At 36.0% G+C, this 15,172-nt stretch overlaps 1 protein-coding gene across 2 annotated transcripts in view; it reads right to left on the bottom strand.

The window, feature by feature from the left end:
* PLOD2 (procollagen-lysine,2-oxoglutarate 5-dioxygenase 2) overlaps positions 1-15,172 on the bottom strand; it is an 89,926-nt gene that overhangs the window by 16,867 nt on the left and 57,887 nt on the right. For both annotated transcript variants that reach the window (XM_037142382.2, XM_037142389.2), the window contains exons 7-10: positions 14,819-14,916; positions 6,964-7,065; positions 2,574-2,699; positions 716-837 (exon numbers count right to left, since the gene is read on the bottom strand). In XM_037142382.2, the coding sequence (XP_036998277.2) occupies positions 716-837; positions 2,574-2,699; positions 6,964-7,065; positions 14,819-14,916 (448 nt within the window). The remainder of the gene's footprint in view (positions 1-715; positions 838-2,573; positions 2,700-6,963; positions 7,066-14,818; positions 14,917-15,172) is intronic.

The following is a 15,172-nucleotide window of genomic DNA, read 5'->3' as shown; positions in this document are numbered from 1 at the left end:
ATACGAACCCAAGGGTTCTCAAAAATTGTTTGTAACCACTAGTAAAGACGTCAGTCTGGTTTTCCAGAGACCTGCTTCCTCACATCCCCCTACCCCCTACACTCAGCAGCACAGGCACGCTGAGCCCTCAGCTTTCACAGAGCAAAACAAGAAGTCACCATGACTGTTCACCCCTTCATCAGAAGTTATTAACTGACTGCCTAGAATATCCAACTACCATTTACTGAGTAAAGGATGGCTTTTACTATTACCAGAATTTTATTAGTAATCTCTCAGAAGTATTGAAATGGTTAAACAAAGGACCTGAAATATTTCTTCCAGTATCAGCAGCTAACTAGAATGCAGAAACATCCTCCTTCCCCTTAGTCTAAACCATTCATTTTCAGCACTCACAATCTTCACAGAGTAGACATGTAAATCACTGCTTATATATGTCATACTAGACACTTGTCTGAGCATTTTTTAATCTTGATCTTAAGTTCAATAGCTTGGTTAAATACATACATGGACTCTTAGCCATTAAAATAAAAATGAAAATAACTTCTCCCGCCTTACACACAAATACAGATGGTCTAACAGCAGAAGGTGCCCACACGTGTGCATGACTCACACGCACACACATATAACTGAGACATTCAAGTTAGGGTACAAATTTTTTAAGGTTTTTTTGTTAGTTTTTTTTTAGTAGAAATTGTTCAAATTTATTAAAACATACATTCCCATGTTTCTGGCTTCGGCTTGACTTAGATTCTCTTCTGGTCCTACTATTTTTATAGTACTGATTTCATGTTTAGCTTTATCAAAAAATACCTTGAGGTCCTTTTCATGATAAACTTCCTGTAAAATATTTTAAAAATAGAAAATCAGTGAACAAAATGACAGTAAGATGACTGAAGGACTCATAGGTAGGGATGGGTTCTCATTCACAGTGGTCAATGCCACAGTTCATATCCTCACACAACTACAGACAAAATAATGACCAAATTAAACTTGTTTTATTTAAATATCACCTGTCACATATACAATCTAAAACAGACACATACTCGTCGTATTTTTAAAGAGAAGATACTTTAATATTGTAACATTTACTCCTAGACAGGTGATTACATAAATAATTAAATCCTGGGTACTACAAAGAGTTTCGAACTGGGGGTCAGGAGAAGGGTGTGAATGTGGCTTACGGCCTGAGAATGACAGACATGTGTTGAAAAATAACCATTAAAAATGCATATCAAATCCAATAGCTACAAATCTAAGTTATAAATAATAATTTTATAAAATAAATACCAGTATTACAATATCTGTGACACCAGAGAGAAAACAGAACGGTCATATACAAAACTGTGGTTTTAGAAAAACAGTATGTAACAAAATTTTGTTGATGGGAAAATGATTAACACAAAGTCATCAAATTAGTTTTGTTACATTGTGCTAAAACTTCAATTAAGATTATCTGTCTCCCTCAGAGCATTTCAGAGCTTTATATGTGATAAGTCTCATTAAGCATTTTTAAAAACTTTTCACAGCTTGTTAATACTTATCACATAAAGGCTACACAGAGCTAATTATAAATAAAAGAAGATAAAAATCTCTGCTATCAAAGAGTTTTAGGTCCTATGAAAGGAGGAAAAATACAAAAAAAAATACAATGCAGGCTGGGGCAAAACTAAGCTTAAGATTGTTCATATGGAAAATAATATGGTAATTAATAATAACACAAAAATAAATTCTGTTTCGGGTATTCACAACTATAAACCTACTTTTGCCCAGCCCCGTATATAAAAAAAACTTTAATGTAAGAATATATGCTACAACACATTTTACAAAGCAAATACTCAATGATGATTCACCCTTTAAAACTTATTTTTGCTGGTTTTCTGTAAATTTAAAACATTCTTCGGGAAAGGCAAATGATTAGCTGGAATGTACATTTGGAAACAAGAACAGTGGTAAAGATAAAGTATTTAAACAGAAAGAGAAAATGGCATACTTCACAGCTATGGAGTTTTTCTTGATGATGTTAAATACCAACTGTTTTAAAACAAAAGAGACAAGTTGATAGTATATGTGAGAGGTGTGTGAGAGGCTCTGAATATTTCTGAAAGAAATGATAATATGAAATCCTTTGGGGAAGAGCATGCAATTGTGCAATTAATCAAGTAATACTCTACCCAGAAGATATTTCAAGTTTTAATGTTATGGTATTACCATGCACTACAAACAATTAATGACAGGTTCTATAAATCGAAGTGCCAGAACTAACCCAGGTACAGGAATATAAGGCCCTCTGCCATTTCTTTATTATACATTAAGTTGATCCACAAAAAATGGCTGGTATTTGACCATTTCTGATCCACAAAAACTGTCAATTTCATCAGGCTTATTCCAATATTACGATACTAGTTTCTAGACTCTTATCCTATGTCTGAAAAAGGCAGGGAAGTAATTACTCCCCAAATCCCCTATGTAATTTAACCCCATGGCTTTTTTCAGACACAAAGAGAATGTAACAACTTGTTCCAAGGAAAATAAAAAATATATTTTACATAAATATTCATTTACCAAATACTTACTTTGTTATGAATAAATACTTTAAGTGCTTCTTTTGGGTAATCCAGGGTCAGTAATGTGTCCAGAAAGCGAGGTAGGAAAGGGGTTGGTTGCTCAATAAAAATACCTATTGTTACATTTGGATAGACCTTTGTTTTACAGCAAACATAAGAAAAAATTATCATTAGTGTGGTTTTATTTTAAATTCTATTCAAGTCCTACTCAGAACATGAAATATATTTGAATATAAGTTCAATGTAATCAGCTAAATTCAAATGGCCCTATGGCAATTTTCTAACTTTGGAAATACATTTTGTAGACCCCATCAAAGTGACTGATTTTACTCAATCACAACTTGTCATTATGAATTAGGTTTGAAAGACAATTCACTTTCATATTTATTATATGGATATAATTAAAGATACTACCTACTCTAGTATACAATGTTCCCTTTATGGTAGTCCTTAAAGAAACATCTTTCAGATCTAAATCTATTTTCACAGGTTCATCTAAAATTAGAATGTTAATTTTGTTTCCCATTTTGTTCCCATGACTTAGAAGTTTGGTGGTTAATTTGAAGCTCAAATAAAGAAATTAAGGAGGTCTTAAGCCTTTATTTCTATCCTTGGATGCTTCCTTTAATCTCATTTTATTATGTATAATCTAATTTTCCTATGTATAATATTACGGTAAAGTAAAATAAATTATTTTGGTTCATTATATCATATATAGAGAAGCTATTTTCTTTTATAAGTATATTTCATTGATTATGCTATTACAGTAGTCCCATATTCTTTCTCCCTTTTATTCCCCTCAGCCCTGCACCCCCCTCCCTCCAGCACTGCCCCTCTTAGTTCATACCCATGGAATGGACATGAACTTCGGTTTCTCCACTTTCTATGATTCTGAACCTCCCCGTCTCTTTTGTACCTGCCATTTATGGTCCTTATTTCCTGTACTTTGCTCCCTTTCTCCCCATTCCCCCTCTCCATTGATAACCCTCCATGTGATCTCCATTTCTATGATTCCATTCCTGTTCTAGTTGTTTGCTTAGTTTGTTTTTGTTTTTTAATTTCAGTTGTTGATAGTTATTTGTCATTTTACTGTTCATGTTTTTGATCTTCTTTTTCTTAGATAAGTCCCTTTAACATTTCACATAATAAGGGCTTGGTGATGATGAACTCCTTTAACTTGACCTCATCTGGGAAGCACTTTATCTGCCCTCCCGTTCTAAATGACAGCTTTGCTGGATAGAATAATCTTGGATGTAGGCCCTTCCCATTTATGATTTCCATACTTCTTTCCAGCCCCTTCTTGCCTGCAAGGAATCTTTCGAGAAGTCAGCTGACAGTCTTATGGGAATTCTTTTGTAACTGTCTCCTTTCCTCCTACTGCTTTTGAGATTCTCTTATCTTTAATCTTGTAATTTAATTATAATGTGTCTTGGTGTGTCCCTCCTTGAGTCCAAATTCTCTGGGACTCTCTGAGCTTCCTGGACTTCCTGGAAGTCTATTTCCTATGCCAGATTAGGGAAGCTCTCCTTCATTACTTTTTTCAAAAAGCTTTCAACTTCTTGCTCTTCCTCTTCTCCTTCTTGCACCTCTATGATTTGGATGTTGTAATGTTTAAAGTTGTCTCAGAGGCTCCTAAGCCTCTCCTCATTTTTCTGAGTTCTTGTTTCTTCATTCTGTTCCATTTGAATGTTTACTTCTTCCTTACGTTCCAAATCATTATCTGAGTCCCAATTTTTTTCCCTTCATAGTTGGTTTCCTGTATATTTTTCTTTATTTCACTTTGCAAGCCTTCACTTCTTCCTTTCTTTTGTGTCTGTACTCGGTCATTTCTGTGAGCATCCTGATTATCAGTGTTTTAAATTCTGCATCTGATAGGTTGGCTACCTCCTCATCACTTAGTTCTATTTTTGGAGCTTTGATCTGTTTTTTCATTTGGGCTATATTTCTTTGTCTTGGCATACCTGTTAAGTTGTAAGGGAGTGTAACAACTTGTAAGTTGTTAAGTTGTAAGGCCTTAGGTATTTGCCAGAGTAGGGCAACCCACTTCACTGTGTTGTGGTGCTATCTTTGGGGGAAGGGTCTGAGAAGGAACGATGCCACTAGATTAGCTCTCACCCTACTTTCAGTAACTTTTCCCACTACTCACAAGCAAATCGGGCCCTTCTGGTGCTGATTCCCAGGTGGGTGGGTTTGTGTACATTCTAGGACACTATGGACTCCTCCAATGAACTCTCCTGTGAGGCTGGGAGTTTCTTCTGCCACAACCCCTACAGATTTTTACAGCCAAAGGTTTTGAGGCTCTCTTTCCCTGCATTGGAATCCTCACTCCCCAGCTGTTCCTCTCAGTTTATCCACATCACATGAGAATGTGGGACTGCCCACCAGCTGCCACCTTGCTGCACATCCTCCCTGCCCCGGCTGCCCATCTCTGCTCCTCTCTGCCCCTCCTACCAGTCTGGATGTTGTTTCTTCTTGAACTCCTTGGTTGTTAGACTTCCATACAGTTCAATTTTCAAGCAGTTCTGGTTTATTTTTGTTTTTAAATCAGTTGTTGTCCTTCTTTTGGCTGTGTGAGGAGGCAAAGTGTATCTACCTACATTTCCATCTTGACCAAAAAAAAGCTATTTTCTTTCACTAACACATTTTATCTTGTTATACTTATTTTTAAATATTTTCTCCAATACTCCAATTATGTTTTAGAGGACAGTTTATCTTTCATTCATTGCATGTCAACTTCTGAAATATCTGTCAGTCCTTGTAATAAGCAACATTTAAAAAAAGAAATGAAAGTTCCTTGCTTGAACTTTCATATGGTGATGAAAGATTTTACTTTGGTGGTAACAAAAAATGCAATATATAGATAGTGTATCATAAAATAAACCTATATAATTTTAATAGCTAATGTTATCCCAATAAATTAAATTTTAAAAAAGAAAACTACTCAAGGAAAAATAAAAAATAAAAAAAACTAAAAGCTCCTAACTGTGCACAAGTTAATCTTTATTCTCCTTTCATACAATTATATGAACAGAAGTTGGTAATATTTTACAGTGAGAGTGTTTTGCATTTGCATGGGTTTAGGAGCTACTGCAAACTTTATTTCCATCTATTTATTCATTCTACTTATCTGGCATTCTGTAGATACTCAATAAGCTTATAGTGAATGAAGGGAGTAATCAACCTTAATGACCAAAACCATCCCTAGAACCCACATACATAATAAACTTCCAAGTCACAAGACAAAATTTTTGGAAGAGAACTGACACTATAGAGCATCTTAAAACTGCACTGGTACTGACAGAAGAATTCATAAAAATGTATTTCCAATTGATCATTTACCCTAAAAGTGTAACTGATAAACTATAGTATAATTCTCTATAAAATATCTACAAGGTAAGGCAAAGGTAGGCTTACAGTTCTAACTATGTGAGGCAGAATATATTCTTGTATTGTTATATATTAATTATTGCTTCATTGTCTTTTTTATTTTAAAGATTTTATTTAATTTTTTAGAGGGGAAGGAAGGGAGAAAGAGAGGGAGAGAAACATCAATTTGTGATTGGCTCTCACATGCCCCCTACTGGTGACCTGGCCCCCTACTGTGCCCTGACTTGAAATTAAAACAGCAACCCTTTGCTTCACAGGCCCAAGCTCAACCCACTGAGCCACACCAGCCAGGGTTGCTTCATATTCCATACAAACAACTGTAAACCTACTTTTGCCTCACCCTATGTATATAAGTAACAATGTGCCTGGCATATATGATGTATATGACATTCAGGCAAAATTGCACAGTGATCAAGAATATAGGACCTGAAATCAGACTGCCTAAATTTAAAGCCCACCTCCAACACAAAAATATTATGTGCCCTTAAGCAAGTTACTTAACGTATATATACTTCATTTTTCTCATCATAAAACACAGTCAATAGTACTATCTACTGAAAAAATGTTATGCAGTTTAAATAAATTGCTATATGTAAAATTCTTGAAATAGTCCTTAGTTATACAATAGTATATTATTTTTAAATCAAATTTGAAATCAAACACAAATAAAATGAGTCAATAAAAATGCTGAAGCACTGTAACTATTTTTTCCTCAATGCTTTTACCAAGTTAGCAGACTAAAATTAAGCAAGAATACCCAATCATAGCACATTATTAAATATTAACAACCAAACCCCTTTTACTGGATTCAATTATTAGTTGGCTTTGCTTTCAAAAACAGTTCAGATATACATATATCTACCAATTTTCTTAATTATATTTTAGCTTTATAAATCCATAATACTTATCAAAACTATACAATAACATGCCTCCCCCCTTTTTTTACAAATCACTATATTTCATGGCAACATCTTTTTTTCTCATTACATTTCACCCAGTCAATTCCACTTACATTTACTGCAGACAAGTCAATTGTATCTAGTTCACAGAAAGTGCAGCCTTTGTCCTGTGTCCATGCATTAGGCACATAGTTCCCAAAATAATTCAGGAGAATCTAGTAAATGAAGAAGAACTGTGTTAACAAAAGTTATCCTCTGCTTTCAAGGTACTTTCATTCCATGTAGCTGGTACATCCAACTCGGTAGATTCCTTTTAACAATTCTATTAATATTTATCACTTGGAGGTACATACTGAACAACATTATCTCTAGACAATGAATTATAAAGCAGGTCAAACTCTGTCTAGAAATGCCAAAAATGCTTGATATACCATAAATGTCATTTAATTTATTATATAAGAAATGATACCAGAAGAGACACAATTAAAGAAATATGTCAAACAAGGAAACAACAGTTTTAGTGGGCTAATGAGACTTATCAGAAAAACACCACAAATAAGAGCAGTCATGTGAAGAGTAAGTTGGTAATAAGATGGATGTTTAGAAGGATCAGCACAGTCAGCGACAGCAAATTGGAGCAATGTCAGGGTGGCCTCTTACCAACCATCACCACACAAAGCAAACACTATAAAATTTATTACCAAAGGCACTAAAATATGCTGTCTACTATAAACTCGGCTTCTGGGGCACTGGTTTCAGGAAAAGAAAGCTTGCAAATCAGGACAGATCTAAAATAAACAGCTAATTAATTACAGCCACCTCAGAGATCCTATCAACAATAAGCTCAAATACAATACTTCTTCCCTTTCAGACCTAGCGGAGCATCTCCTTTGTGGCTCACCCTCCCCCGCACTCCTTAAGCACCTACTGGCTGGCATTCCTTTTTTCTACAACGTCTGTATCCTTGTGTGTTCTGGATGAGGGAGCGGGTGAGAGAAGATGGATGGGAAAAACACATAAACACACTAAAATATGTTCTCAGACCTCAGACAAAACTTCAATATCCATAGATTTGAAGATCTTAGGCAAAATTCTTCCAATTTACTTGAATAAAACTACTGCACTTTCTACTGCAATACTAATACTTATAGTGGTATGAACACCTGCAGATTTTTATTTTACTATTTCTTTTCACAAAGTACTTCACTTCAAGACAGCGGAACTGCAGCAAACTAGCTTTGGCTGTGACTTTACTTTTAACAGGAAGCACCTAAAATCCTTGTTATGCTATACATCATTGACTTCTGACTGGAAAGATGAGATGGACTCAAAAGAAAAAGGCGGTGGTCAAAAACATACAGAACTGCCAAGTAAACTTTTCTAGCTTCCTAAGACCATAGAAAACATCTTAAGGGATAGAACAATTGAGGTAATTAGTTCAGTACCATCCTACAAAAATCCTACAAAATATTTGAGATTCCATCCAACTATTTCTACTGAACTGAAACTAAAACATGCTGTTAAGACACATACAGTATTCATTACAGTGGGACAATCTCTGTTAGATTCGGCAGACCTAGTTGCATTCAATCTGCACAGCACACAGATGACATGAACAGCAACAGACTCATTCACATTTCTTATGAACTACATGACATTTCAGGAAATGAATTACAAGGCAGGAAACATGTAGTTCTGGCATTTGCTAATGACATTTCAAGAGTCCGCGTGATCAGTTTAATGTGCCTCTATAACAAAAAATACTTATTTGGCTGTTGTCAAAACACAGACACAAACATTAATTTAATCATTCATGTTCTGTACAAAATTATGGTTTTGAAGGAAGAAAATAAAGTGACTCATGTGAAAATAAATTCTTTATTTAGTATTATGTGTGAAAGAGATTTTCAAGGCTAGTGGGAGATACAGTTTTGTTTAAAACATCCTGGGAAGGAATTTTTTTTTTAAGTAAGAAGAAAATCCCCCAAACAGCTGGCCATATCTAAAATTCCCATCTACATATACTTGGCTCAGAAATCTCAAAAAACATTAAATATTTATTTCATGAATTATTGATGGGTCTATTAGATTCCCAATGTGAATATGAAAATGAGCCATTATTTTTTGAAAAAGTCTGAGCATAAAAGATGTTATCTTTAGTTCTCAAAATCTAAACTTTATTTCATAACCTTTCTACTTTTGCCTGCAAACCTCCCTCTTGGATTTCTCACCACATGGGCAGAGGTAATCACTACTGCAGCCTTCGCTTTACCTCTGTTTTCTTCATTAAAAACCAGACATTTATGCTGGCAGCTTTGGAAAGTGCAGCAACTGTTTATGTATTTAGGCTGCTCTGGGAAGGCCCTAGCTACGAGGTGGCAGTCCTCTCCTGATTCTCCTTTCACAATATCGAGCTGTTGCCAAGTATAATGTCATTTCATTGGCAAAGAAGCTTTTCCAACTCAATCCTTTCTTTTTTTTTCCCCAAATCATTCAATTATTCAAGGTCATATTAACCCAAGCATGATCATTTTTATGCAATAAAATAAATTTTTATTGCAAATATAAATAGTTTCAGAAGTGACTTATTTTCATGTGCAAATTAGGTGACATGATCTTGTTCTGTTAAACTTCTGTTTGTACAAAAATGCCACCGCTTTTGTAATGATTACTTTAAGATGTATATTATCTGATATTTAAAAGAAACGGTTGGGTATTTCATCTTTTCTTATGGCTCAGTAGCAATCTGTGTATACAGGGGCCACATCTTAATCCAGTCATCTATCAATGGGCACTTGGGTTGTTGAAAATAGGAATGATGCAACAAACGGAAGGGTGCATATATCTTTATGAATAAATTATTTGAAATTTTTCATGTAGATACCAAGAAGAGTCATCTGATAACTCTATTCTTAATGTTTTGAGGAACCTCCACACTGTTTTCCATGATGGCTGCACCAGTTTACATTCCCACCATCAGTGAATAAATGTTCCTTTTTTCTCCACAACCTCTCCAACACTTGTTATTACATGTCTTATTAATAACAGACATTCCAACAGGTGTGAGGTGATATCTCATTGTGGTTGTGATTAGCATTTCCCTAATAGCCAGTGAAGCTGAATACATCTGCATGTATCTATTGCTCATTTGTATGTCTTCTTGAGAGAAGTGCCTCTGCCCATTTTTTAAATTGGATTGCTTGTTTGGTGGTGAGCTGTGTGCATTCTTTATATATTTTGGATATTAACCCCTTGTCAGAGCTGTTGGTAGAAAATATCTTCCCCCATTCATAATAAAATAAACATCTGAGGAGCATGTGAGATCTTGCTGCCTGGCTTATGTCATCAGTTTGGCTCAAATAAACTCTTACAAAAGTTGTCCAAAAATGCATCTTAAAAAAAAAAATGAAGCCCTGGCTGGTGTGGTTCAGTGGATTGAGTGCCATCCTGTGAACCAAAGGGTCACCAGTTCAATTCCCAGTCAGGGCACATGCCCGGGCTACAGGACAGGTCCCTGGTAGGGGGTACACAAGAGGCAACCACACACTGATGTTTCTCTTCCTCTCTTTCTCCCTCCCTTTCCCTCTCTCTAAAAATAAATAATATATAATCTTTATTAAAAATATAAGAAGCAGACTGAAATGGCCTCAATAAAATAATCAACTTATTTTTAAAAAAGTATCTTATGATGTATTACTAACAATAAATGAGCTTCAAGAATAAAACGTAAAGCTTTAAGTCAGAAATCATAGTTTCTATCTAAAAACTGATTTATATTAGATTTTATCTAGATAAGGACAAAAATTACATAAAATACAGAAATATATTTCAAATAAAAGGCTACTTAAAAACACAAAACTGTTTATAAAACATTATGAAAACAAATGAAAAATAAGAATGCTCATAAATGTATACTGAAAGACGTAAAATGGAAAACAGCTATGAATGAAAACAATATGGGAGGTTAATGGGATATTAAGTGATTTTTATTTATAAATTGTTCTTCCTAATAATAGCATAGTATTTAGAGAAAGTAACTAAGAAATAAACTCATTTTTATATACTTTAATCTATAAACACACTACAAACAATTTATCATTTACAGATTACAAGTATTCAGTAGTTCCCCATCGGTCACAGTTTAATTCTTTGGCGTTTCAGTTGCCCTGATCAACCTCCATCCTAAATGGTAAAAGAAAAATTCCAGAATAATCATTCCTAAGTTTTAAGTTGTACATTGTTCCAAGTAGCATAATGAACTCTCAAGTTGCCCCACTCCTACAGGACATGAATCATCCCTTTGGTCCAGGTATCAAACCTGCTCATGCTCCTCCCCAGTCTAGTCACTTGGTGGTTAGTCATTGAGTAGCCTTCTCAGTTAGCCGGTGAACTGTTATGGTATCACAGTGGTTGTGTTCAAGTAATTCTTATTTTACTTAATAGTGGCCCCAAAGTGCAGGAGTAGTGATGCTGGCAATGTGTATGTGACAAAGAGAAGCAGTAAGTGCTTCTTTAAGTGAAAAGATATATACGTATAAGAACAAACACTATATATAAGGTTCAGTGTTAACCGCAGCTTCAGGCAGCCATGTGCGGTCTTGGAACATATCCCCTGCACATAAGGGCGGACCACTGTATTACTGCTTCGGTATTAGTGAGTTCAATATTAGGGCACAAAAACCACTGGCATACTCATTCCTCACTAAATAATAACTAAAATTAACTTATAAAACCCCATATAAAAATCCTTTCAACTTTTATGATTAAAAAAAGAGTTTATATCTAAAGAGTAACCTGTCTTCTTTTCCTATTAGCCTGGACACAGGGGAGAGTGTGATAAATCCATGTACCTCTATTTAACTTTAATGTAATGTTATTAAATAAAGTATCAGCAGTGATTCAATGCTTATTTATATAATCTTTTTTCAAATTTTCATATTGTAGCAAATAAAAAGACTTACCATACTTCATGTTTTGTGGTCAAATAAAATCATAGAAAGATAGACTAGACAGGACCATGTCAGAGAAAATACAGTAAGATCATCACACTGTTTCAATTCCAGAATCAGTGACAGCCCAAACTGAGACTGTTTCCCAGAAAACTTAAGTTCCTTAATGTTAGGTGAGGGCTCCACAGCTCAGGGGTTAGAGCACTGGTTTTGTAAAATTCCTTAGTGCATATAAGTCTTTCTAAATGATTGAGGACTGGTGATCCTCTTGTGAGAAATCATTAGTCACTTTGTAAAACTCCAGTCACATTATCCTGGGAATTTGGAAGGAATTGTTAATCACATTGAAATCACTGAACCCACAATAGCTAAATTCTCAGGACCGAGCTCCCTCTTTAAAGATGTTTACATTTGATTAAGACACTACATTACTAACAAGGAACAGCACAGTATTTAGTCATAGGAGATGTCTGTTTACACTTGCCTCAGGGGCGCCCAGACATCAGAGAGGGCTAAAAGAAACTGCCACACGCTCACACACACACACACACACACACACACACACACACTGGAAAGGGCGGCATAGACAAAAATCTGTCCATTTACCAAATTTGCCTAAAGACGGTTATAGTGAACCATAGCAATTTTATGATTATTTTGTCCTGCCAGGAAAAAAAAGTCTTAACATCTTAAGTCGTAAAAGTCTTACTCCCAAGAATAATGTTAGATCATTATGCTATTTAGACTCTAACATTCAAATCCCATTTATGTAAAGGCAAATGTAGGCTACACCTGTGCTGAATGCCGGGGAGGCAAAAAGGGAATGGGACAAGTGTGAGTTCTGTAATTCCTAGGCTAAAGGCCTAGTACGTAAGAGAGACCAAAAAACAGGTAAACTCTGCCACTGTCCTGTGTGTGGTATGTTGGCTTGGGATAATAGGGAACTTTATAAAGAAGAGACTGTGAGGTAAATTAAAAAAAAAAGGGGTTGGGGGGGTTTAAAAAGGGGGAAAAAACAAAAAAAAATTTGTTTTGTCTTGGGGGGGGGGGGGGAAGGAAAAATTTTAAAGGGCTTTTGGAGGGAAAATTGGAATACACAGGGGGTGTTGGTTGTTTGGTTTATGGGGGGGGCGGGGGGGCGGGGGGTTAGATACACCACCATACGCAGCAGTTAGAACAGCCCCTGGTCTGGGAGGGAGAAGCAACTACAGCCAACAGAAAACTCAGGTTTTGGTTCATCACGTAGATGAAAGAGGAAGCAGAGCTTAAGGTCCTGACCTCTAGGTCTCATATGACATGCAAATAAATCTACCAATTAGGCATTCAGACCTGGAGTTCAGGAAAGATAACAGGAGTTAGTTCAAGGATCTGAAAAATCATCAGCATTAAGAGAGGATTTGCTGATGTGGAATGAAGCAGATTACTGAAGAATGTGTATACAAGAGAAAAGGAAGATGCCTCGGATAGATATTTGCAGAACACTTAACTAAAACAGTACAGGAAGACCAGCCCGCAAACACACACCCCCCAACACATACACAAAGGGTTAGATTTTAAAAATATATAGGAAAAAAAGAAAAAGAGAGAGGCAGAGATTGAATAGAAAATTAGTAGACAAACCAACAGAGCATCACGGAAAAGGGAAACAATAGGATTTAAAGTGGGACCGAACGGGGTCAACAATGTGAAAAGTTATCTTTGGGTGAAATAAAAATGCGGGCTGCCGAGTGTGTACTGTTCGGTGAAGATGCCACAACGCACAAGACGCTGGCAGGTGCATGTCCTGGTGTGTGCAAAGGGGAACAACGGTGGCAGCAGGTTGTCTCCACTTGAATTAAGTGTGGCTGTGAAGGGAGAAGACAGGCAGGCTGTAAGACAACCGAGGAGGAGATTACAGTTTGTGTTGGCTTGGTCTTGTTTTGTTTAGAGGATGGGAGAGATTGAGGGTGTGGAAATACTGATGAGAAGGAGAATGCTTCTGGAAACTGACGCAAGATACAGAAAGGAGTGAGCATCATGGGAGAGCAAGAAGGGGACGAAAAGCAAAGCGGAAAGATTAACTAGAGGAGATGCAGAACCTACTTCTATTTCAACGTGGGAAATGCTGCCAACATGGGTTTTCCCTGGAATTTCTTCCCACGCATATGGCTTCTGTTGGAATTCAGACTACTTACTCACTTCCCTGAGAAAGCACACACCTCCCCGTCTTGTCTTCCACAATGCAAAGCTATCTGTAATCTCTTTTCCAGATACTTGAGTAAACCAGTCAACGCAGTACCTCAGAACACAGTTTTAAGCATATACACACACACAAACATAAACTTAAACAATGTGTGTATATATGTGTATACATACATATGCTGTATATATGTGTGTGTATGTGTGTGTATATATATACATATATACACACACACATATATATATACACACATACACACACACACACAGAATTCATGTTCCATTTTAATTGGATACCAGCAACACAAACTTTACCAACTTATCTATAAATTAGCAGTCAATAATATTTTCAGCAAGCTCAAATACATATATCTGAAAAGCATCCAAAATGTCATTAGTCAAGGTTATGTTTGTCAACTATAACCCGGGCAAAAAATAAGTGCAAGAGGAAGCTTCTGTCCAATCTTAGCAGAGCTAAGATTTAGAGTTAATTTAGAAAATGGGGACTAAGATGACACAAATGATCCCTTAACAACTTCAAACATTCATATTCAGAAGATAGTCTATATGAAGGAAATGTGGCTCACTCTCCAGTTAGCTGTTATTACTAAAGTGAAAGGTGTTACAAATGGAATAAAAAGTTATCACTCTGCTGAGAAAAAAATCATCAGCTAATCAGAATGAAACCATATCATACACTGTGTAAAAGATAATGTCAGTAAATTGCTGGTACCGAAATAAAGCCTCTCAAAGATATTTTAAAAAGAGAAGATATCCTTCATATTGCTCCATAGTTTATCTCCAAGAAGTAAGAAAACGGGGAAAAGCCACTGTGAGTCACCTTGGTGGGTCCATTTCCATTAATTGCCACTGGTAATGTTTCGTAAAATACATTCTTAGCTCTGGCTTTGCCATTTTCAAATTTCAAAACAACTTCATCTAAGTTAAAGAGAAAAACAGGTTTTGGTCATTTAAAATGTGAGTGTCTATTCATATATACATACATACATATAGTCTTGTTTTAAAATTTCTCATGCATGCTATTCCGTGTGCTGTAACACTTTCAGTAACTTGGACTACTCCTAGTCAGCAGACCCCCAAAGGACAGAATCAGATTCTGAGCACTTCACTTGCTCCAATCTGGCATCAGCAAACTGAGGTGCTAGGCTCCCGAGGTGTCCGGCGGGAGGAGGGA

This window comes from Artibeus jamaicensis, unplaced genomic scaffold (genome assembly GCF_021234435.1).
Source record: "Artibeus jamaicensis isolate MK-2021 breed Jamaican fruit bat unplaced genomic scaffold, CSHL_Jam_final contig_466, whole genome shotgun sequence".
Classification (NCBI taxonomy): Eukaryota; Metazoa; Chordata; class Mammalia; order Chiroptera; family Phyllostomidae; genus Artibeus; species Artibeus jamaicensis.
The sequence above is the reverse complement of the archived record's forward strand: the minus strand, read 5'-3'. Positions and strand labels throughout refer to the sequence as shown.